Source organism: Stegastes partitus, unplaced genomic scaffold, assembly GCF_000690725.1.
Source record: "Stegastes partitus isolate 25-593 unplaced genomic scaffold, Stegastes_partitus-1.0.2 Scaffold760, whole genome shotgun sequence".
In the NCBI taxonomy this organism is placed as follows: Eukaryota; Metazoa; Chordata; class Actinopteri; family Pomacentridae; genus Stegastes; species Stegastes partitus.
This window is the reverse complement of record NW_007578491.1, coordinates 351,210-374,419: the sequence shown is the minus strand read 5'-3', so window position 1 is coordinate 374,419 and position 23,210 is coordinate 351,210. Positions and strand designations below refer to the sequence as shown.

The 23,210-nt window shown below is 41.0% G+C and overlaps 1 protein-coding gene across 1 annotated transcript; it reads right to left on the bottom strand.

Annotated features, from left to right (window-relative positions):
- Positions 1 to 8,894: 8,894 nt before the first annotated feature.
- mrpl13 (mitochondrial ribosomal protein L13) lies at positions 8,895 to 23,021 on the bottom strand. Its single transcript, XM_008291754.1, has 7 exons — positions 22,924 to 23,021; positions 21,182 to 21,305; positions 20,657 to 20,750; positions 18,861 to 18,921; positions 16,672 to 16,758; positions 15,090 to 15,211; positions 8,895 to 9,896 (listed from the first exon to the last, which is right to left on the bottom strand). The coding sequence occupies exons 1-7, from the start codon at positions 22,948 to 22,950 to the stop codon at positions 9,872 to 9,874; spliced, it is 540 nt and encodes a 179-aa protein (XP_008289976.1). The 5' UTR covers positions 22,951 to 23,021; the 3' UTR covers positions 8,895 to 9,871.
- Positions 23,022 to 23,210: the final 189 nt, after the last annotated feature.

The following is a 23,210-nucleotide window of genomic DNA, read 5'->3' as shown; positions in this document are numbered from 1 at the left end:
GCTCCGATCTGCCCCAAACTCGACATGCTGGCTCAGAGTTCCGCCCGCAACACCCCGACGTGCGCGAAGGCCGACAAGCGTAGGGCGAGGACCCGTCCATCGCCGCTTGCGGCTTTAATTTCATGTTGCAGTTAAAAATGAGTCCACAGTGAGGAAAAATGAGACAGGAGCTAGAAAAGAAAAAACAGCCACGAAGTGTCTGAAGTTCAGAAAGTTAACCGTCTCAAAATGAGCAAAAAGTTTGGACTATTAGCTAGTTTAGTCTTTAAATGTTTTACAAGTTTTTAAATGGAAAATCTTTAATCTGAAGAGTAACAGAGCAACAGTACAAGATGTCGCTGTTGGAGGAGAAGTTTAAAATGAAGCACTCAGTGATATTTAAGCACTTCAGAGCTTCTAATGAAGCTTTAAGAGGCTCCGAGAGCAACAAACCTGAGCTGTGATGTTTTCTAAACGCGGGTCTTTTCTAAACTGTGTGTGTTTCCAGGTTTGGCAGGAGAGAAGGGGGACAGAGGAAGTCCAGGGGTTGGAAATCAGGGACCTCGAGGACCCCCCGGACCCCCCGGTAAGACACGACCCTCCACTCAGTCCTGGTGGTGCTTCATTATGTTCACTAAGTGTCTCTCTGAAGGCCTCTGCAGCTCAAATCACATTCTGATGTGCTGCAGCTGCTCCCAAATATGATAATTTAGCATCTTTGTGTTGCTGAATGTTTGTTTTTGGTGTTTCCAGCCTGCAATCCCGCATGTGTTTCGCTGTCTGAACAAAACCAAAAAAAAAAAGTTTCAAATAATGAAACAATAGAATTAAATCGCACAGAGGCTTAATGTGTTTTGGATTTACTTCACTCTCCGCTGAATCTCTGTCTGAGAAAAAGCCAGCCGACATTTTGGACCGTGAATATCATTGTCTGTATTGATTTCCCCGCGCGCCTCCTGGAATGTGAGGTTTGTGTTATGAAAATATGTCAGTGCCGGGATTTTCTGTTTACTGCGATCGATACTCGGAGAGCAAGCTGACAAAACTCCCTGGAAACTTTTTCTATGATCAGATAACGAAATCCAAAAAAGTTCAATATTAGGAGGAGGGGAAGCGTTTTCTGAGAGAAAGGTGCAGCGCCGTGTGCTGCTCTGGAATATTTGTGGGAAGATAATTTTAGCACTTGGCAAATGAAACTCCCTTCAAAATATTGATTTCATATTTCTGCTGACTGCCGAAGTGGAGCAGCTCCTCCTGTGAAAACACAAAACAGGAGCCTCTGGCTAAGTTCGAGCGTAGAACCGTGTTATTCCCGCTCCTGCCCTCAGGATGTTCACTATCATCTTCCTCATCCCGAAATGACAAGTGTGCTGCCCCCTAATTTCTCCTGTCGTGTTGTTGCAGCAGCAGCAGCGAGGAGGATTTAAACGAGATTGAAGAGGTGATAGAGCAGTGACAGGATCCTGATAGTTCAGGTTCTCACCACTGCTGGAGTTGTTCTACCAGCGACCTTGTCGACTTGAGTTTGAACTTGTCCTCCGTCTCCAGGTTTGCCAGGTGAAGGACGGACGGGCAGCCAGGGCCCACCCGGTCGGCCCGGTAACCAGGGGACGGCGGGGCGGCCGGGGAATCCGGGCAGCACCGGACCAGCCGGACCGCCGGGATACTGTGACCAGAACTCCTGTCTGGGATACAACGTGGGAGGTAAGCATCACTCAGCTGCTCGTTAACAATTAGGGACACTTTAATCTCACGACTAAGCATTTATAAGCAGGTCAGGAACACGGCACCATAAAGACATTTTGACGTGGACACATGTAAACTTTTCATTATCCAACTATAGATGCCCACAGAAATTAAATATTATTCCTGACAATTCTACTGATCAACACTTTGGTCTGTTTAGAACCACATCACAAATCCCTTATTTAACGTGTCTATGCTGCCTAATAGTGCAAAACAGGGACGTCACCAGAAAAAATATCAATTCTACAAACATGACGTCACTTATTTGTCATAAGTACAGGTGGAGCAACAAGTTCACTGCAACTTGTTAAATAAAAAACACATCAAAAGTCATGTTTGGAGGTTTAGTGTTTGAGTCGATGATCAGAGACGAGCTCTACGACTGTGACTCCAGATGCGACTTTAGTTTTCACATTCAGCTTTCATTTACACTGTGAGAGTTCTTTTTTTTTTTAACTTTGGAAAAGCATCAGTCATACAGCACACGTAATTTTTCTTATAATAGTTTTTCTCTCAGCATTATTTCCACTCACATCCTCGTACACACACACACACAAAAGAGAAAACAAAAAGAAAACATCACTCCTCCTTCAGGTTTTCTCTGGTGAACACGGGGAGCTTTTCCACTTGGGTATATGGAAGGGATTACATAAAGAAAAAGGGATTACATTTATTTAAATAATACATTAGCACTGTGACAGTTCTGTCTCATCACAATCTAAATCTTTTTTTTAATTCTAGTTTTTTGTTATCCAGTATATATTTTTAAAATGGCGTGTTTGGTGAAATCCATTTTATTACTATATTGTCTATTTATTTACCAAAGGGATCAATAAAGTTGTATCTATCTATCTGTCGACTACCTAAACCTCAGATTCGTTTCGCAGAATTCAAGTTGAGACACTTTCAGTTGTTGCTTTATGTCCTGAAATATTTCTGCTTGTGAGCTGAGAAATCTGTTGCAGAAACGCTCCACAGACAACGTTCACTAACTCGGCGTTCGGTCATAACGTGAGCTCTGTGCTTTTGGTCAGAATCTTTTCATAATATCAGTGTAAAGAGGACGCTGAGGAGGAGTCGACCAACTACATCTGAAAATACGACTAAAGCTCACATGTAAGAAACTAGATGAGTGTTTTTTTAATATTTGAATTGAAATATTTTTTTCATATATGTATCATATGTATGACACAAACAGACCCTAAATAGGTTATGTTTGTTATTTTTCCTTTTTTTTTCATGCATCAGCAGAAAAGCACACCATAAAAAAAAGTTGTTTTTTCTTTATTTTAACGCTATAATTTTTACATAAAACTTCCATTCCAAGTTTTTCAAAATAAGAGCTGATGTCAAAATTCAATCATGTTAGTCATTCATTTCTTGCTGCAGTATTTAAATTGGTTTAGAAAATCATAGGACCAAGTTTCTGGCATCGTGACGTCCCTAATGCTGAATAAAGGGATTTAAAGTTAAGCTACAGTATACTTTAGAACAGCGATTCCCAACAGAGAGAGAGCAGAGACATAAAGGAGGCAGCTTCTATTATCAGGAGGAAAACGTGAAGTGAGTCAACAGATGAATGAATCAGATTCAACTGGGAGCGCAGAACAAACAGCAACGCTTTGATCCAAAAATATGAAGAAGTTCTTTGTGGGTTTTGCATTTTTCACATCACAGAAAGCTTGTTAATCTCATTGTTTGGATTTTTTTTTTTTGATCAGACAGAAAAAGTTTGAACCAGACAAATAAAAGTACACGAATACACTGGATCAGGATCTGGCAACCGATGCAAAAATAACATTTTGACTGGAATCATTGTCAGAACAGAGTGAAAACAGAAGCTCAGCAGACTGTACAAAAGCACTCTCTGATGTTTATTTAGACCTAATCGTGTCCTGATTTGTTGTTTTATATCTGAGCAATTATAACTGAATTTTTTTAAGATTTGCTCAGAGCACCTGACTGCAGAAGAATCAATTGTTTTTTTTACATTTGCTAATTTATTGTCACAAAGAGTTCAAACAGTCAGGCCCCGCTCGCTCTTTCCATCTTGTAAACCATCTTTTGTACGTATAAAACGCTGAAATATAGTTTTCACAGTGACAGCTGGCTCTCACATAGTTATTGTACTTGTAAAGCTCTCAGAGAATTGGAGAGTAATCTGGGTTTTATAGTTGTTCCACTGTGAAGTTTATACATTCATGTCCACGCTGATGGATTAAGAAGTTAACAGGCCACAGCTATTTGTCTGTATGGAGACCTAATAAAATATGCTGTAACACACACTTTCAGACTCGCGCTCACGCAAAGGGCGGCTTTGAATATTCATACTGAAGTCCATTGTCCTCCAGCATCTCCGTGAGGACGCTGCACATCTAACAGCTCCTGACAAGTTGCCTCATGATATATCATCGGCTAAAAGTAGCTGATGGATGAGACGTTACTTCATCCATCAAACCAGATTCATTTTGTAGCAATGAATTCCAGTCTCAATGTGTGTTTTTTTGTTTTTTGTGCATTTTTATGACTCAGAAAAGTCGTGTCGAGTTCAAACGCAGCCTCCCTGACCACTACAGAAGAAACTGCAATTATAAAACACAGTATTTGTGGTTTGTGTTACTTTCACAGACGCTAAGTTTTGACCTTAAGCTTTGCTGTGCTGGTTTGTTTTGACCTTTAAAGGTCGGCTCAGTAGTCGTTTTCCCACTTGCTCAAAGCCAGCGTTGCTGTGTGAGCGGTGAGGTCAACATACAGCTCAGTTGCTGGATCTCAGAGATGAGCGAAGGTTAAGCCATGAATTAGCAACCTGAGTACACACAGATCCCTGAAATGCTACAGGAGTGAGTTTATAAAGTGTCTAAATTCTTTTCTTTTTTCTTTATTTATTTTTTTTAACTGGAGTGTTTATTGAATCTTTTGACTAATTTAAAAAAATAATTTGAAATTGAAACTTGCATGAATGTATGGAAGCCCTGAGTGGCCAATAAAGTGTGGTAACCAGATGTTATCACGAGATAATATTTTGTGGCCACGAGTTAAATGATCTCATTCCCACACGTTATTAACTTGAGGTAGCGACTTATTATCTTGTTCCCAGGCATTATGCTTTTTTCACTAATCTCTCTTTCACGGTTCACGCGTTTTATTTTGTTCTTACTGCAAATTAGTATTACAGCAAGTTGTTGCACCACAATCTCCATTTTATTTACATCCGTTTCCCCATAAGATCAGGTGAGGTGGTGCATTATTATTATGCTGTCATTTTCAAATCTGTCTGAGATCAGAAAAAAGAAAATCTGTGAGCTTTCTCCTGATGCAACCTGATTTTAAAACCTGTTAGGATTTAAAACTGCTGTAGTGTGAGCCTAGATTAAGCTAGTTAAGCTAATTCTATATGCAGACACATTAAAATACCATCTGTGGCCATGAATCATTCACCAGATCACACTTTCATGTCTGACGTACACAGTTTTTTTTTTGTACAAGAACATTTTTTTTTAAAGATAGATTTCACAAGTTCGATTAGCTGGTTAAAAATATTCATACTGATGTTATTGTCTGTATTTTGTGGTTGTTCCACATCAAATCATTCTGCTCAATCATCGACTCAAACACACTATGGATATTTATAATGTTATCTGTGAATATATCAAGTACTTTTTGATATTTTCTTTTGACAATGTGTGTGTATGTCCACTTTGGGCAGGTTTTTTTTCACACATTGAAATCTGAAGCTATTAGGAGCTATTAAAGACAAAAGCCTGAAATTTTGACCGTGTTTCTCATCATGTCACTGATTTAGGATCTGGAGTATTTGACAATATGCATAAACTTCATGTGCGAAACACTGAGCTAAAAGTGGGTCAACAGGGAAATGTATATACACATATATATGTATATATAACAATGGAAGTATTTGATCCATCAAGTTTTGCAAATGTCTTCATGCATATTTTATGCAGTAAAACAAATCAGAAATGCTCCAAAAATGTTCTAAAAAATTGCCTGATTAAAGATGAAAGGCACATAAAAATTCACACTGAATGTCGCTGTGCACATGTTGTGAATCATCTTTAAAAGAATATTTGTTAACGTGGTTAAATTCTGCAGTTCTGTTGTATAACTGCAAGAAAAAGCCTCCTAACGTCTCACTCAGTGTCACTCACAAGGCATGTTTTCCTTTTTCTGTGTTAGAAATCTTTATTTGCACTTTCTCGTGAGCAGAAAGAGAAATAGAGATCTGACACGTTTCCCACTTTTCCAGACGTTTTATACGAATGTCTTTGAGCTAATTGAATCACTCGAGGTGTGTTTGTGGTTTTTTTTCTTTCTCTGGAAGAGAAAACCAGACCTCCCCGCCAGGTTTTCTACCTCGAAAACCACATTCACAGCAGCCAGGGAAGTTGTGTCAGAGAGGTTTTAACTGTTGGGTAACATCTTCTCTCCCTCTGTTCCCCTCCCTGCCTCTCCTCCTCCTCTTTCTGACTTCAAGTTCAACAGGACTATGGGAATGAGTACTGAGGAGGCTTCTGCAACCATCTTCCTCTCCTCCTCCTCCTCCTCCTCCTCCTGTGCTCACCTCCCTCTGTGCCCTGTTTGAAAAAAAAAACTGAATTCACTCCCTCCAGGCTGCCATATTTCCTGGGATGGATAAGCACTCCTGACACTCTTTAACCTCTAATCCCTGCAGCAGCGGTTTTGAAATTTTAGTTCTCTGGAGACCTTTTTATTTTTCAATATTATTCTTTCAAGCTACGCTTCATTTTTGCAGGAAATTATCTTTTTTTTTTAAAGGTGCTTCACTTTAAAAGAAAGCGGCGTTCTTAATAGTGATTTTAGGCAACTTTGTGCTCTCATTTGGGTTAATTGCGACTTCTTAGATCCATTATTCACACCAGATTTTCAGTCTTTTTTTGCACATAATGAAATGAGATTCCGTACTAACAATAGAAAGTCAGTTGAATTTCTTGTTTAGAGCTGGTTCGTTAAACTTTCCTCATTAGACTGTCTCAAGGACAAAAATGGATTAGTTTACCTTCCCACAAGACCACAAAAAAACCCACAACGCCGCCGTGACAATCGCCACTGCTGATCGCGGCGCCATCTGTCAACAAACAGCCGAGCTCACAATGCTCTGCTGCAGAAGCTTCAGCCTGCTTCCAGCTCAAATCCCATCAAAGCTAATCTCATCTTTCAAAGCCACATGAATCAGCTAAATAGTGATGAATTGCTCCGATGCCGATTGGCTGCTTTCATTACCGAGCATCTCCCGCACTGTAAGACGAGCAGAAAATCTCAATTTTACCCCTGATGTAATGTGATCTTTTTCATTTCTGGAAAAATGATCACATGTGGGCAAACTTGGGGTTGAAATTAGATTTTTTTTACTTTTTTTTTTTCCCCCTTCAGTTTCATTAAACCACTTTCTCATTAACCAAATCTGTGCGACTCTGTCTTGGGTCTCAAATGTGCTTGTGCAGTCCCAGAGAACTCATTTGGGCATCAAGGAGATAACGGTTTGAAATCAATTAAACCTGCATCTCAGCCCGTGCATGCCTCACATTCCTGCTGTGCTTGTGTTCAAGCGGCCTTTTTTACGACCACGCTGTCCCAAAGCCTCCCTCCACCTGTAGAGGAGGCTTTATTTTAGCTGCCACCACTGACCCGAAATATTCCCCCCAGTCCAACCCCTGCCTCACCCCGGCGGCTACCAGCCCTACAGCAACCAGCCGTACAACCCTGCTGCAGAGGCCTACAACAACGACCAAGGAGGGGACGAGGAGGACGAGGAAGAAGAGGACCCCTATTACCGCGGTTACCCCCATCCGTACTACCCCCAGCAGCCTTCTCACAGTCGCCATGGGTACCGCTCAAGCCCCGCCCACTCCGAGGACGTGGAGCTGAGGTCGCCGGGCGTCGCCAGGAGGTTCTCGCGCGATGTCGTCGTCACGGAGGAGATTTAAGAGGAAGGACGGACTCACCTGAAGTGCTTGAGCCCACAACACACACACAGACACAAACAAATCAGACACTGACACACACACACACACATCGCCGCTCATCTGAAACTGTGGTGAGAACCAAAACCCCCCACACCCCCTCCACCAGGTGAAACTATGTAAATAGCTCTGTGGACTCTTGTACGATATCTCTGTTAAAAAGGGAGGTCCGAAAAGTGCCTGATCTATGTTAGCATCGTCCAGTGGTAATGTAAAGGTAAACCTGTTCCTTCCGTCCCCCCCACACACACACATCTTACGAGCTGATTTCAGGACTAAAAACCCTTGTTTTCGTGTGAAGCTGCATGTTTCCTTTCGAGCCGAGTGCGTAACCGGACACGTGCATCTTGTTTTGGTTGCAACCAGCTCGATTATTTTACAGTTCAAACCATCCAGGACGACGAGCTGGCAACATTTGTACAGGCTGCGTTTTCTAACGATGGATTATGACTCCCTCCCCGCTTCCATGCTGTCTTTATTTCAATGTGTAACAGGAGTATTGGAAAGTGATTTCTCCGTAAAGTATTGTGTTAAGTTACCACTATGAGTTAATCCCCCCCAACACAAAATGAAAACTTGTGTTAATATTCCCCCAAACACTGTGCGACGTTTTTGTTTGTTTTAAATGCTCATTACATTTTGTCCTGTGTTGTCACAAAGACGGACGAACAGATCTGTGTTTGTTTGTGTTGCCACCCAGGTTTGTTTTTTTCATTTTTTCTTATGCAAATTCGGGCCCGCTCACTGTGGAAGCTGTTTTGCTCAACTGGTTGAACTCTGACCTCTCGCTGGAATGAGACCTGAAGCCGGTTATTATTAAAAACAGTCTGCTGCCTCGCTGTGAAATCAATAAGGACTGAAGTGTAAACTTTCTCCCCCTCCCGCCTGCCTGCACTGCAGTCTGAAAAAACAAGCACTAAAAAGTTTAGCCGTGAGCTGGCCCTGGTCTGGATTTAAACTGTCGAACGTGAGCAGCTTTAATAAGGAATGTGTCTCACTACCACACCCCTTAGTACAATATGAACTTATTTATTTTCTATTTTGTTTGCTTTTATAACCAATAAATCTGTAATGAGACTACAAAATTGTGTTTTAGGTCATTGTCTACCAACACAACGAGGTCGAATCATCACATTTTACTGGCATTTATGTAAAAATGACGAGAACAGGTTCGTTAAATTGTTTATTAGCCTATTTTGCAATACACTCAACCGATTTATTCTTCGACATGGAAACACAAACGACAAGAAGAAAAGTCCCGACCAAAGTGAACGTTTTCCAAGCAGAGCGCATCGATGGCGCCAAATGTTGTCATGGTAACACATTAATTGTTTTCACTGTGAACCCACGAACCTTCAAAGGGAGGATCAGCTCGAGCAGATGTCATTTTTATGAGCCAAATCTGATCATTTCATGGTCGTATAATCTGAGAAGAAAGCAGCAGAATCTGATTTTTCTCCGATCAGAGCAGGAGCCACGTGGTGAAACCTCACGCTGCTCTTGGATCATTTAAGTTTGCTGTGGTCCAGTTGAGACGAACACAAGTGACAGAACGGAGGATGGAGTTTGTGTTGATGGTTCTGTCACCTGCGTTATGACTCTGAGCTTTGGTAAAAACATCCAATTAAGTCTCGATGGAAGTTTTGGAGGAGAAAAGCAAACTGTCAGTTGAATTTACACAAAAGTCTAATTGTGGTTTTTATTGTTTCATCTGAGCAGAGAAAATCAGCTTCTGTGTATTTAAATCCTGCTGACAATCTCATAATTACAATTAGGGGTTGACCGACTGGCGGTTTTCCAGTTTAAATGAGTCCCGATCAAATTTATTAATTTTAAAAGGTGGTATTTTGGCTTTAACGCAGCCTTTTTTTTCTGTCTGTAGTCACCACTTTGTCCTTTTAAGACTGTTAAATAAAATAGTTTTATTTAAACAGATGTGAAAGATGAAGGAAGTTTTGTGTTTTAGCAGCAAGATGTACATTTTTCCTGCAACTGTCCATCTGCTCTAAATGTCTCTTATCAGTTTTCTTGAGCACTAATAATCAGTCAACCCCTAATTACAACTATTACAGAGAATACTGTTGCTTTCAGTGTTGCCTTAATAGACAGAAACCTTTCTGCTTTGGTCACGTTGGGCAGCCCAGGCTTCATTTGAACTTGTAGTCTTCAGGTCTGTGGAGGAAAATGTGAGACAACACATTAGTATGGGGAGGCATAAAAGTCTGCGAAAAGAACCGATTACAAGAAAAAACATGGACAGAAAGTGACAGATGAGAAACTGGGCAGATCTTATCGTTAGTTCTTTTTTTTTTTCCTTTCTCAAAATGAGTTCAGACACAGCATCCTCTTTCTGTGTTTTTTCCCCTTTAATTTCGAGCCGAGATTGCAGCAGACAGATATTATCAGGGCGGCTGTATTGGTTCTGATACAAAGTGGAGAAAACATTATCAAATGTAATAGCTCTGCTATCAACTACAGCAGCATGTTTATGTTGTCTAATGTCTGAGCACTTGTTTGTGTGAGTGTGTGTGTGTGTGTGTGTGTGTGCTGTAGAGAGGTGGAGGGGGAGCTGATATCCAATAATAATCTCTCGCCTCTGCTCCAAGGTTTTTCTGAGAGAATATTAACTATGTGTTTAATAAAGGGTAACGATTGAATCGCCCTCCATGACCTCAACCCCACCTCCCCTGACACACACACACACACACACACACACACACACACATATTTGAGCAGTAAAATGAGTAAGACGGAGCGTGAGTGAATATTAACTAGGCTAAGGCCCATCTCTTAAATAAACCCGGATTAGTTTGACCTTGACGGCCACACGGCGGCCAGCCTGAGCACACGAGCTGATTGGCTGTGGAGATTGAACCAGTAAACAATAAGAAGTGGCTCATTTATCACCTTGCTCTGACACCCGGACAGCAATGCTGAACAGACATGCTGTACATGGTTGTACAAAGCACGCACACACACACACACACACACACACACACACACACACACGCACACACACACGCACCAACAGCAGAGTAAATATATGCCAACAGTAACTTAAGAACAGGCCGAATGTAGGTTGTTCATTGAACTGCTGTCTGTGAAACTGTTTAAAGGGTCAATCCACCCAAATTATAATCACAAATGATCTCAGTTGCCTCTTGTGGTTACAAACCCACTAGAAGTCTCGCTTCAAACAAAAACAAAACACACACACTTTTCATTTTCAGAAACTAATCTACAAGAGAAGTCTGCCTGATAGAACATCTTTTAGTTCCAGTAGACATACAACCACACGACAGTGAACACCAGAAATACATATTGGCTGATTCACATACTTTTCCTTTTAGATTGGGCTACAGCTGCCCTCACAAAGTACCGACTGTTCCATGTAGACTGTGTACAACTGGGACATACTGCTTTGTCATAAAAAAAGCACCCTAAACTTTGGCTGTCTCGGTCTGTAGTGTGAAGTAAGTTGTGTGTACTCTTGCAGGTTAAAGCTTGTTTATATTTGTGGACGACATATGTGGTGTACCTTTAACTACTCAGAGGATTGTGGGTCAGAATAGTTAGAAAAGCACGCTAGCTAGCATCGCACATAGTATGCATTGGGACACACTAAAACTTTTTCTAGCGTATTATATAGTGCGGTAGTATGAATACTGGAACATGGCTTTAGTACATCCCAGTATATAAAGGACGTCAAATGCAGGGTGCCAAAAAGGTGGTCAGACTTTGCAGTATAAAAGAAAGCAGCACGCTTTTATGACCCACAAACTGCTGCACACTTACTTGCTGTATCGCAAAGACACGTGACAACTCATTTTGTACAACAAACTGCAAAAGTCAAAGTTTTAGGTGCAATATTATGGCAAAATAGTATATCCTGATTGTGTGCATATTGCATGAAACAGTCCCCACTGTATGAGGGCAGCTGTAGTACAAACTTGAAGTAAAGAGGAAAAAAGTATTTGAATGTATTTTCTGAATCTACTTTGTACGTTCACAGCAAAACGAGTGGAAAACAGGAGAGATACACGGAAAATGAATTTGGCTCCATAAAAAAAACACAACTGCAGTTGTAGAGCTGCACAAAATGGAAAATAATCACAATTTGGCTCGTCACAATTAGAGGACTGTCTGGGATATCGACATTTAAAATGCGCCAGTCACAGAAAAAAATCTCACACAGATAAAATCGTTTGTCTCAGTTTTTGTATATCTGACATTAGAACACCTTGTTTCACTCTTTATAAATTATCTAACAGCTTCCTGACTGTCTTCTTCAGTCGCCTGCATGTGAGGCGTTTAGGGAACATCAGTAAATTGTAGTGTTTATCAATATGCAGATGTTCAACAACAGCGGAGGTGTTTTGGGTCAGATTTCATCCATAATTTGCCTCTGGGAGATGAAGAAGAAACTTATTTCACATCTTATTTTGATGTAAAATTTGTATCTTAAGCAAAAACGTGGCACAGCATAGAGATAAAGCAGTGCTGTTTATTTTAAAATTATGCTAGAGTAATTATTATTTTCCAAATAAAAGGTATTTTACTCATCTGGTGAGCACTTTATATCACACACATTTTCCCCCAAAACTATGCAGCCCTTGTTCTGAGACGGAGGTTTCTGTCTCAGCCTAAACACAGTCGAGGTGAAAAGTTATTCTGCTTGTAGTGCACTTGGCGCAGAAATATTACATTTGGAAAAATTCAGCGGCGGTATTATTTCCTGAAACGGTGTCACATTGGCTCCGTGAGAAAACAGTAAAACACTTTTCAAAGGAACTATTTATTCAGTTCAAAGTAGTTCCAGTGAAATAACACAGAATGCAACCAAAAAAAGCAGAACACTGTTCTATGAACACGCTGCTGCTGAATTTTTAAAAATGTGATTTTGAACACGCAGTAAGCCCTGTGAACTAGACTCCCTTCACCTCTACTGTACTGCGACATCTCAAAGACAAATATCTGAAAACCTGGGCAAGTAAAACGAAAACTTTCTGCATGGGTAGACTCCACTAGAGGCAACGTTTGTTTGTGGTTACTCGGGTGAACAGATTCCTTTTCTTTCTTGCATGTATTTTATGGCTGCAGTAGAGAAAGACAAGAAGACAAGGGGTCTGATGGGCAACATGATTAACCTTCCTAATGTCGTGGTATTCACTGTGGTATCGTTGGTATTCATTCCACCCGCAAAGTAAAAACGCTTGAATTTACAACCTCTGAGTGGTTAAAAAAAGACCGCCGAGGACCTGGTAGCTGAGAAACTGCTCCCGTGGATGAAGAGCAGCAACCCTGACCTGGATGAGCAGCTGGAAGACACTCGGACGGACCGATTGATGGATTAATGGATGCCGAGACTGGAGCTGAGCAGGTGAAGAGAGAACGCTCTCAGTCAGCCCGCCGGGATGATGTTTACTGCAGGTGAGGCTGCAGAAATGCAACAGCGCGACATTATCATGCCGGCACACCGCGGGTCACAATGTCAGTCTAATCTCCAACCAGAAAATACTTGACTCAGAAAAGCCATGAATATGATTATGCCGAGTAACAGATGCTCTCTCCCCGCACCCTACGGAGAAACCTTGTGTGTCCAAACAGTCAGGAAGTGATGGGAAACAGCTGAGTTTGCCTTTGTGCGTCTGTGACATTTGACCAGTTCTGTTCCAAGAAGCTCGGCCAAGACGAGGGCTCTGAGGACGCCGGTGTTATCACGTACAGTAGCCCTCGTTTATCAGAGTTTCAAGGAAGCTCACGCAGCACTTGAGCTAACTAAAAACATCATGTTAGGAATAAGAGTATTTACGCAGCAGACATGAATAAAGTCCGTCCTTGTTCTCTGTGCATCGTGTCACATAATGATAACTCTGCGTTGGCTGACAATCATTCACACCACACACATGTGCTTGTAGTTACAATGAAAAATGTTGCATCTTATTTTTTCCTGCACGACCAAAAAAAAAAAGTCAAACTGGCCACAAAAAAGCTCTGGCACGCTCTCGAGTTGGATTTATTTTATGCATGCGTTGCTTAGTAAGAGCAGGAAAACAATAGGGAACAGCGTAAAAGACTGAGCAGAGCGAGGCGGCGAGGGAGTCCAAACCTCCCCACACTCATCAGAATGAACAGTGCGCTGCTCCGGTTAATGCTCAGAGAGGCACCACCAACTGCGCCTCGTCTCATAAGTCAAATTCTCAACTTAACAAGATTCTGAAAAGCGAACATTTGCCATCAGTTTTTCTAAATCTCTACTTCTTTTCGATGCAAATGCAAAACTCAAACTTCGTGCCACTGTTCCTACAGTTGTAACCGCCTGACCAGCAGCTATATTCAGTCAGAGCTTGCCAACTGAAGCTAGATATCAGACAGCAGGTTGGAGGGTTTATACAAAGGGAATATGACGAGAGACGGTTCAACATCACCCCCTTCTGACTTCAAGCAGAAAATACAAGTGGCAAAAACATCACTAGCCCTCAGAGCACAAAACAATTCCCAAGCGAGGTGCTCTTCAAAGTTTGTCTGACAATCAAAAAAGTTATTTGAAGGCTAAAGTTGGGGGTAAACGTCACAGGAAATATAAAAAGTGCCAAACAGGGAGTCTGGGTTTAATATCTTGGCTGCAGGAGTTTGCGCACATTTGTTTATTAGGGAAAGATTGATTATCGGCCTGGCTCGGTATTTGGCATTTTTCCGATTATCTGTATTTTTATTAATCAATTATCAGTAAATGAAATGCGCTACTTCAGGTCTGATGCAGCCTCCTCTCTCTGTCTGTCGTCACTCTGTGTTCCCAGAAATGTCTCTCAAGCAGAACAGCTGATCAAGAAACACAAGCAGTTGCCACAAAAACCGGGAAATTAGCTTCTCTCACAGTGGCCAAGGCTACGCTCGCGGCTAAGTTAGAAGGCAGGGAACAAATTACCCTGAAACAGAGTCTGGAAAACAATAATTATTAATGCTTCAAGATCTGGACCTTAGACAGATTAAGAAAACAGAGAAGGACAGCAGGAGACAAACTGATTAATCTCAGTTGATCCCCATAAACAGAGGGGAGTGTCCTAATGTTCTATTTTACATATTCAGTCGCTTTCATGAATGAAGGAGCCGAGTTGTGAATGAGAGATTCACTGCCATCACATCCTGGTAAATCATTACATTTAATGTATATCGGTTCCAAATATCAGTCTTTCTTGATTACCAATAATCGGCATCGAATCTGTCACGAAAAAACAAACAAAAAACCAATCCCTGGTGTTTATATGCTGTGAAACCTACATGCATGCTGTGTATAGTACTGTCTATACAAGCACTGCTGCGTTTCAGTACAGAATATGTGTGTTTGTGTGAGTTGGTACGTACGGCGTCCACAGCCTGGGGAAGGCGTCGATCTCCTCCTGGGTGTACTCGCTGAGTTTCTTGGGGATTTCTCTGGGCTGAGGCAGCTCCTCTGTCAGGTTGGCTCGGATGTCATCTGGCAGCTCCTGGAGAGAGAGGGGTGGATGGATGGAGGAGATGTTGGAGACATTTTAGGCAGGATGCAAAATTCGAGTAAGGAAAATAGGAGTGGAAAAAGGATTTAAAAGAGGTGAGACGAATCAGAAAGAGAAAGTGGAGAAGAAAGAAGAAGGTGCTATTTACTCCACAGAAACAGATCAGACATCCCACTAAAAAGACGTGAAGAGGGCTTTAGGGTCCATCTCTCTCCGGCGTTGAAAGTCTGACTCATTAATATTCATTACAGCTGAGTATGTGCCTGCAGGTTTATTTAAAGAACAGGTAAATAGTTCAGACGAAAAGACAAAAACAACGATCAAAAAAACACCAAACTTTCAAAAATGCTCAAAAGCAACTTTGCACTGCCTGAACTGTTCTGAATTGCAGATGGCACTGCAGACATTCACAAAGCCCAGGAAGCCCATCTGCAAGTAATTAGGGATGCACACTTCACACTATCGACTCTGCTGGGGAATATCAAGCCAGGATCAAAACGAAAGACAGGTATCCGTTCTGACACCACATAGTTCATGTACTACAAGTCAAAACTCAAAGATGTGATCCTGGAATTATTGATGGTGTTCTCACAGAAAAAATTGGACGGGCCATCCAGGTCAATTAAGAGTCCATCCAGCGACTTGGTGTCTGGCTTTAAATTCATTGCAGAAGCTGTGATGTGTGACACTGGTTCTCGCCAATGCAATTTTAAACCAATCAAAATGCTATGAAGCGCCAAAGTGTTGGCTGAGGCCATAATTCACTGCAGCAATGATGCGATGCATCTGCTCTCTTTAAAATCAATGAGCACGACAAGACAGTTTGACGCACTTTGATAACTGAATGGAAACGTATCAGTCCTTTAAATTCATTCAAAGCAGCAGTTATTGATTTTTTGGCCACTTTTGGCAGCAGAATTCGCTTTAATCTTCCACACAATGGAGCAAACACAATACATAACCGACATCAACAGCTGCTTATTTACACATCCAGCAGTCCCCAAGCAACATTAACATTCACAATGAGCTGAAAGACGCACAGTAGATCTGAGGGGAACTGCAGCGTCAGGTAATAATTCTTCGTGGATTTTTCATATTGCACAAACTGTTAATACAAACCCCAGATAAATGCCGCAGAAAGAGCAAAAACGCTTCACAGTCATCCTCACCATGAATGAATGAATATTGTTATTATCGTGTCAAAGGCAACCATCATGTTTAACTACTTATATTACTTTTCCATAAAGTGATTTTACCTGCAAAACTGAAACAGCAGCACTGACAAAACCTTGACAGTGATGAAAAGTGATTACAACAGTTTGTTTTCTTGATGAGTCTGTATCTGCAGAATGATATCAGGGCGCTTGTTCTCATAACGTGCCCTCATTCCAATTGTCCCCAATGAGCCTGAATGATGGAGGTTTAGAGAGATGCGGTGAAACAGAACTTACGTCTTCGGGAAATAAGTGCAATCGCTGCATCATGGTGCGTCTGTGCAGATTCCGAGGCAGCATGCCGTAAACCGCCAGTTTCACAATCTGTGGAGAAGAAGAAGGACATCGAAAAGGACAGACAGTCAACTCGCTGATCTGTGTCTACAGCAACCTTACACACTTTCTCTGTGTTTTTCTTCTATTTGCTTCTCAAATGCGTTTCTCAATGTGAGGCTGGTTACACAAATGTGAATTCAACTTGGACCCTGTTACTGGACTGAGATACTGGGCAGCCATATTGGAGAGAGATGTTGGACAGAGGCAGTGCTGACAAATCATTCATCTGTCCAGTTCCATTTCTCCCTCTTCACTTGCCAACCCTCCAAACTTCATCTTAACTAAATCACCAGCAGGACACACGTCTGTGGTCATCAGCTGGACGGAAACCTGCATCAGCGGCAGAGTGGACGTCTCTCCTGGATTTGTAAACTGCAGGTTGGAGACCAGTGCAGGTCGTTCACCTACTTCTAGTGGTTCCAACATGACAAGAGCAATTTTATTATTATTTTTATTAGCCTATTCTAGCTTCCTGTGGGAAAACGTCTCGAGCTCTGGCTGCATAACTCGCTGGACCTCTGTTCCAGGTGATGTGTGCAATGATTCTGAGCAGCGCTGTTTCCACCGTGTAGCATCGAACTAATCCTGACCTGCAAAGATACGTATTTAGAGGAACAGCCCCTGTGTTACCCTGACTACAAATAAATCAGTCAAAAGTTGAAATCAAGTAACAAACAATAACCTAATGTGACTGTAAGAATGTTATGACGTGATAAGACTACGGTGCTCCTTTGTAAATCGACTACCAAACCCCTATCTGTGGTCAGAACAAAGCTACACAGAGCTACTGTGAAGCGCCATCTAAAACATTAAAGACACATAAAACTGAATTGTCTAAAATGACACTGATGAATTCAGTTTGAAGAACAGGGCTGGCGTCATTTATGATTTTTGCCTTCTAACTTTTTTCATCCATATTAACGAACTCTGTTTTAAATGAGAGGTGTGCTATGAAACGAGATGAAAGGTCAGCGAGGTAGGTTGAGAGTTTTTAAAGTCACAAAGGCCTCTCTCTTTTAACCTCTTACATCGCCACGGTAACTGATGCTGCACAGCTAACCTGTAATGTCCAGAGTTTGGGGTTTACAGAAGAAGCGCGACTCTTTCACAATTCTTTTTTTTCTTTTTTTTTCCTTTGAGCAACATACATTTTCAGCTGAGGGCAGACAGCCGGATGAAGCAAACCTGGGTCAAAAAAAAAAAAAAAAAAAAGCTGATAACTCTCATCGTGAAACCCATTTTCTGCCTGGCTCAGTCAAACTCACCTCCTAGTAAATCCCTCAGGAGGATTTTATTTTAGTTATGGATTGTTTTCAGGTGCAGATCAATACACATTTGAATTTCTGGTGAGTATTTTATGGCAGCGGGATCAACTACAGCTCATCATAACGAAGTGAAAAGTCAAAGTTTGGGCTCATTGACAGAGTAATTCACTATATTAAGCGTTGAATAGACTTGCAGGATGTATTAGTAGGACATGTATATTCATTGTTGATTTTGGTCTATTTTTTGACAAAACACAAAACATACAGGAGTTGTTGTCTCTCCCTCTTTCATCAAAGCCTCACAGTTAATTAACCCAGGAGTCCACTTGATTTGTCAAGTTCAGTATGTAGGTCACATCAGGCTCCGAATGCAATCATCACTGTTTATGTAAAGACCTGTCACACAAGGCTCGCCCCTTCCTCTTAACACACGGCAAGAGTGCGTAACCCCGAAACCATGAATATGCAAACACAACCAAAACCCCAGGAATTATCCTTGAACTGACATCTCGCGCTGAGTTCCAGAACATACCAAACGCCGCCATCACCCGCACAAATCCACTGCTGCTTAATCCCACTTGACATTAATATGCACGAGCAGCACACGAAGAAAGGGATAAGTGTCAAACCAGGAAACACCACCTCTGCACAGCATGTGGCACGCAGAGAAAGTGTACTAATCTCTGTGTGTGGCATAAATCACACGTACAGTATAATAAAAATCCGTGGTGTAAAGTGTGCGGCGGTGGCATTTTATTTCTGATTCAGAATTCATTCACTCTACATAAAGCAGAAAAAAGGAGAACAGTGACTGGCAGCACTTACAGCTTTTGGGTCCTTATGGTGGAGCTGAGCTGCTGTGACTTGTTTCAATCCACCCGGATACCTTTGGAGGAAACACAAAGCTACATCAGTCCACGCTGTGCATGACAAACTACAGCCAGTATTTTTGCCATCCGATGAACACCTGATACTGTCTGAACACAGTTAACTAATGTAATGAAGTGTTCTGTTTTTAACCCTCTTAGCCCCAAACAGGGGGTTTGCTTCTTCTTTCTTGTCATGTTTTTTCCCTCACTGTGGACTCATTTTTCCAATGAAATATAAATTCCTGCACCTCTATGGGAACAGCACAACCATGGCTAGAAGGAGAGAGACTAAAAAATGTCCTCTGTGCAGTACAACACACTTCCACTGGCATCATTTATAAATAACTTAATGAATTAAATTAAAACGGGGGAGAATCAGCATGAATGGCATTTTTAAAGCGCCCAAACATGCTACCAATACTGGAAAAAATTAGGGTCCACATGTTATAGATGGGGGCTGCAGGGTGGTGCAGTTGGTAGCACTGCTGCCTCGCAGTAAGAAGGTCGCTGGTTCGCGTCCCGGTGGGAGCACCGGAATCTTTCTGCGTGGAGTTTGCATGTTCTCCCCGTGCAGCATGGGTTCTCTCCAGGTTCTCCAGCTTCCTCCCACAGTCCAGAAACATGTTGAGGTTAATTGGTGATTGTAAATTGTCCGTAGGTGTGAATGTGAGTGTGCTTGGTTGTCTGTCTCTAAGTGTAGCCCTGTGATACACTGGTTACCTGTCCAGGTGAACCTGCCTTCACCCTGAGTCAGCTGGGATAGACTCCAGCCCCCCATGACCCTAATGAGGATTAAGTGGTGTATAGAAAATGGATGGATGGATGTTATAGATGGGCTGTTTGACTAATTCTATATAACTTCTACAAAGTGTTTCACTGTGCTGAATGTATCTTGCAACTACGTCCACTGCATACTGTTTTTTAGCCATGCTGCATTTATTTGAGTCAAAAAGTTTGCATATTTTCCTCCCATCGTGTCTGCTCTGTTTTATATAACTACAGTCAGCAGTAAACCCACACGGCCACTGAATTTTTGTCATGTGACTTTTGTCCACAGCTGAGTGTGTCATGGCTTCTTAGTTGCACTTTGGTAGGCAGAATCTTTGTTTTTTTATTTGGTCTTTTTTCTACAAACTGTTCATTTTTTGGCATTTTTTTGGAACGAGACATTCAGGATAAAGTTATTTATTGAAATACTACAGTTTTAATCTTATTTCAGGCTATTTTTCCCGACAGTCATACCTCATCCATTATGCATTCATGGACTATTGAAAATTAAAAACCTGACAACTCTTTCTGTTTTTGCAGTTTTTTTGTTATGATAAATGGGGGAATTTTGGTCATTTCATAAAAATAAAATCATGCCAGTGGGTGCTGGGGTTCAGAGGGTTAATATGAATTTTAATCAAATAACAGTTCTTCCTCAAACAGTGGAAATGCATCAGCCACTTGCAGGAAATGGGTAATGCATTTTAAATCCTTCCCTGCAGCCAAGGAATGTTAGAGGACCTAATGCAGACATCACCGTGTGCTCTTTTAAAATGCCACACTACAAGCAACTTAAGAGAAACATCAACCACTGGCAATCTTTAAGGTAAACACTGAAGAGAGAAAACAGATTATATGGCGAAGTCTGTCTTCATCTTTTATTCTCATGGAGCATTTTCTAACAGACACTGAGGAGCAAAAACAATTGGGAACAAAAACATAACCAAGGTGGAATGACCACATCAGGCAGTACTACGCACTTACCCCGAGTGTGATGAGTAGACTTTCTGCTCCCATTTGTTCCCAGAGAAAGCTATGTGTCTGGTGTTGATTACTACCACGTGGTCCCCGCAGTCACCTGTGAAGACGTTCAAGAGGTTTGTTTTCAGGGTTATTATTACGCCTGCAACGGTTTTCAAAGATACTTGAGTCTATTTGATTAGAGAAACAGAAAGATCACACATAGCTGGTCTATCAATTACAAAAATTTACCCAAAACACAAGTTAATATAAGAGATCAACAAACATTAATCTTCAAATAAGCATACAGTATTACCAGAATATAACTTTATAAAGTATGAGTAAGAAGCAAACAAAAACCTTTTTTATAAAGTTTGTCCTCTACTGCCATCATGTGGCTGTGCCATGCAACAGCAACCTAAATTAAACTATATTTTCCTGGATAGGAAAAGCTGTATTGTATAGATAATGTAAGGCTTACATTAAAGGTAAAAAGCCATTTGTGGTTTTAAGTGTGTGTGCTCTGTGACAGATGAAGTTGTTACTCACTCAGTGCGTGATAGATAGGCTTGTGCTTCCCCTGTAATCGAACAGAGCACATGGTTGCGATCTTGCCAGGCGGCTGCATCCTGGCATCTATTACGAACCAGGAACGAGCGAAAGTCGCCCATTGCTAAAAGAAAATATGGAGAAAGAATGAATTACATAAACAGGCAGAGGACCATAAGAAATAGGAGAGGCACTCTGTGACAAAATAACTTTATCATAAAAGTTATGATGCCACAAAAGGCAAAGCACGGACGTAAATTACAAAATTATGCTGGTTCATTTTTAGTGCTTTTCAACGAGTCAGAATGTCTGCTGTGAAAACAACAAACAGTCTCAGACAAAGTGGAAATCTGCTTTTAGTTTCAAGTTATTTATAGGATCGCTAAAATATTTCTATGAATTGGAAAACTAGTTTATTTCCTATTTGTGTTGGGTATTGTACTCCTCCAATAGTAGTGACACCGCAATAGTGCAACTAAAACCATTTATCTGAACCAAATAAACCGCAAGTAATTACTCCTGAAGTGCATTGAATTACAGAAAGCCTCACCACCATGCAGACATCCAATCCCATTTCTCTATGATGCAAACATTAGCTAACTTCCTTAGGCATCAATAAAACTGTATTATAGCTTATCTTAACCAGATATGAAGAAAGGAATAAATGTCTCTACATAGCATGTAGCAAACACTACTGTCGTCTTTTGGTTTTGTGTGTAACATTTGTTTGTTTAGTATGTCTGCCCATCGTTGTGTGGCATGTGGACAAGAAGGACTTCTGAAGGCCGACTTCCTGTTTTCATTTTAATTGTTGTGTTTGTTTTGTTTTAGTCATTCCCTATTCCAAAGCACTGTGAGCAATGAACAGCCGTAGACCTAGTAGTACTAAAACCATCTAATCCATCGAACCAGACGAAATTCCTAGAGGGAAAAAAAGTCAAAATTATCTGACGAGCTTCTTAAAAGTGAATATTTTATGGTTTCATTTCTCCTCTATGATAATAGCTTAAATGTCTTGAGATTATGGGAGAAAGAGCATTTAATGATGACAGCACCTTCAGATTGTCTGTCATTTGGGATTTTTTTGTTGCAGTAGATATTGTCACATATCAAATAATAGCAAATGTACTGCTATAATTCTCAGTCAGAGGCTTGCTTAATATGTGTCCTGTAATGTGAGCTCTTACAATATGAATGTGAATTAAATCACGTTCATGGTGCGAGTATTTGTTCATGTTTGATAGGTCATGATATTCATTATGGACGTAGAAGCACCAAGAATTCAAATGTGTTCCCTTTCTTGTAATAAACCTTTAAATGTTAAAATCACATCGAGCTTTAAACTGAATGCAGCTATTGTACTTAGCACAAGATCGTTGTAAATAAATATGTCCAAAGATCCTCAAAATAACACTTTAGGCTAACGTAGTTTGACATAAAACGTTATTTAAAGGTTCAAACGAGCTAACGGCTAACTTAAACTAATACTGGGCATGTGGCTATAACAGTTCTCGCAATTGAGTTTCAGTGGGTTCCTACAGTTTCGCTTTATTAGATATTATTTAGGTATTTATTGTCCATCAGCTAGCCGTTATAATAATAAAATCAGACACACCGTGGCTGCTTCGTTAGCATCGGTAGCTAAACGTGCGACTGAAACCCGCTACATGCTAACTGGTACCTTTGAAACTGTGCATTAAAAACTAAATATCACTTCGAGTAAAATTTTACTGTCAAATTACCTGGGCAGATCTGGAGAAACTTGACATTTTAAGGACACTACGAGCACATCCTCAAAACAATTGACCCTCAACGTGAGCGACGGTCCGTTTGGGGATTTTGTTCGGTGGAAACAAGATCCGAAACTTCAACCGTTCCTACTTACAGGTTCAGTCGTATTTCGCTCATGCAGTAAAAGCCTATTGTACTTATTCTTATTAATGGTTACGCTCATTTGAATGCATAGTACACTAAAAGCCTTTTTAAAAATCTCAAAGTAGTTATTTGGCGTTTATTTAAGTTCGCGTTG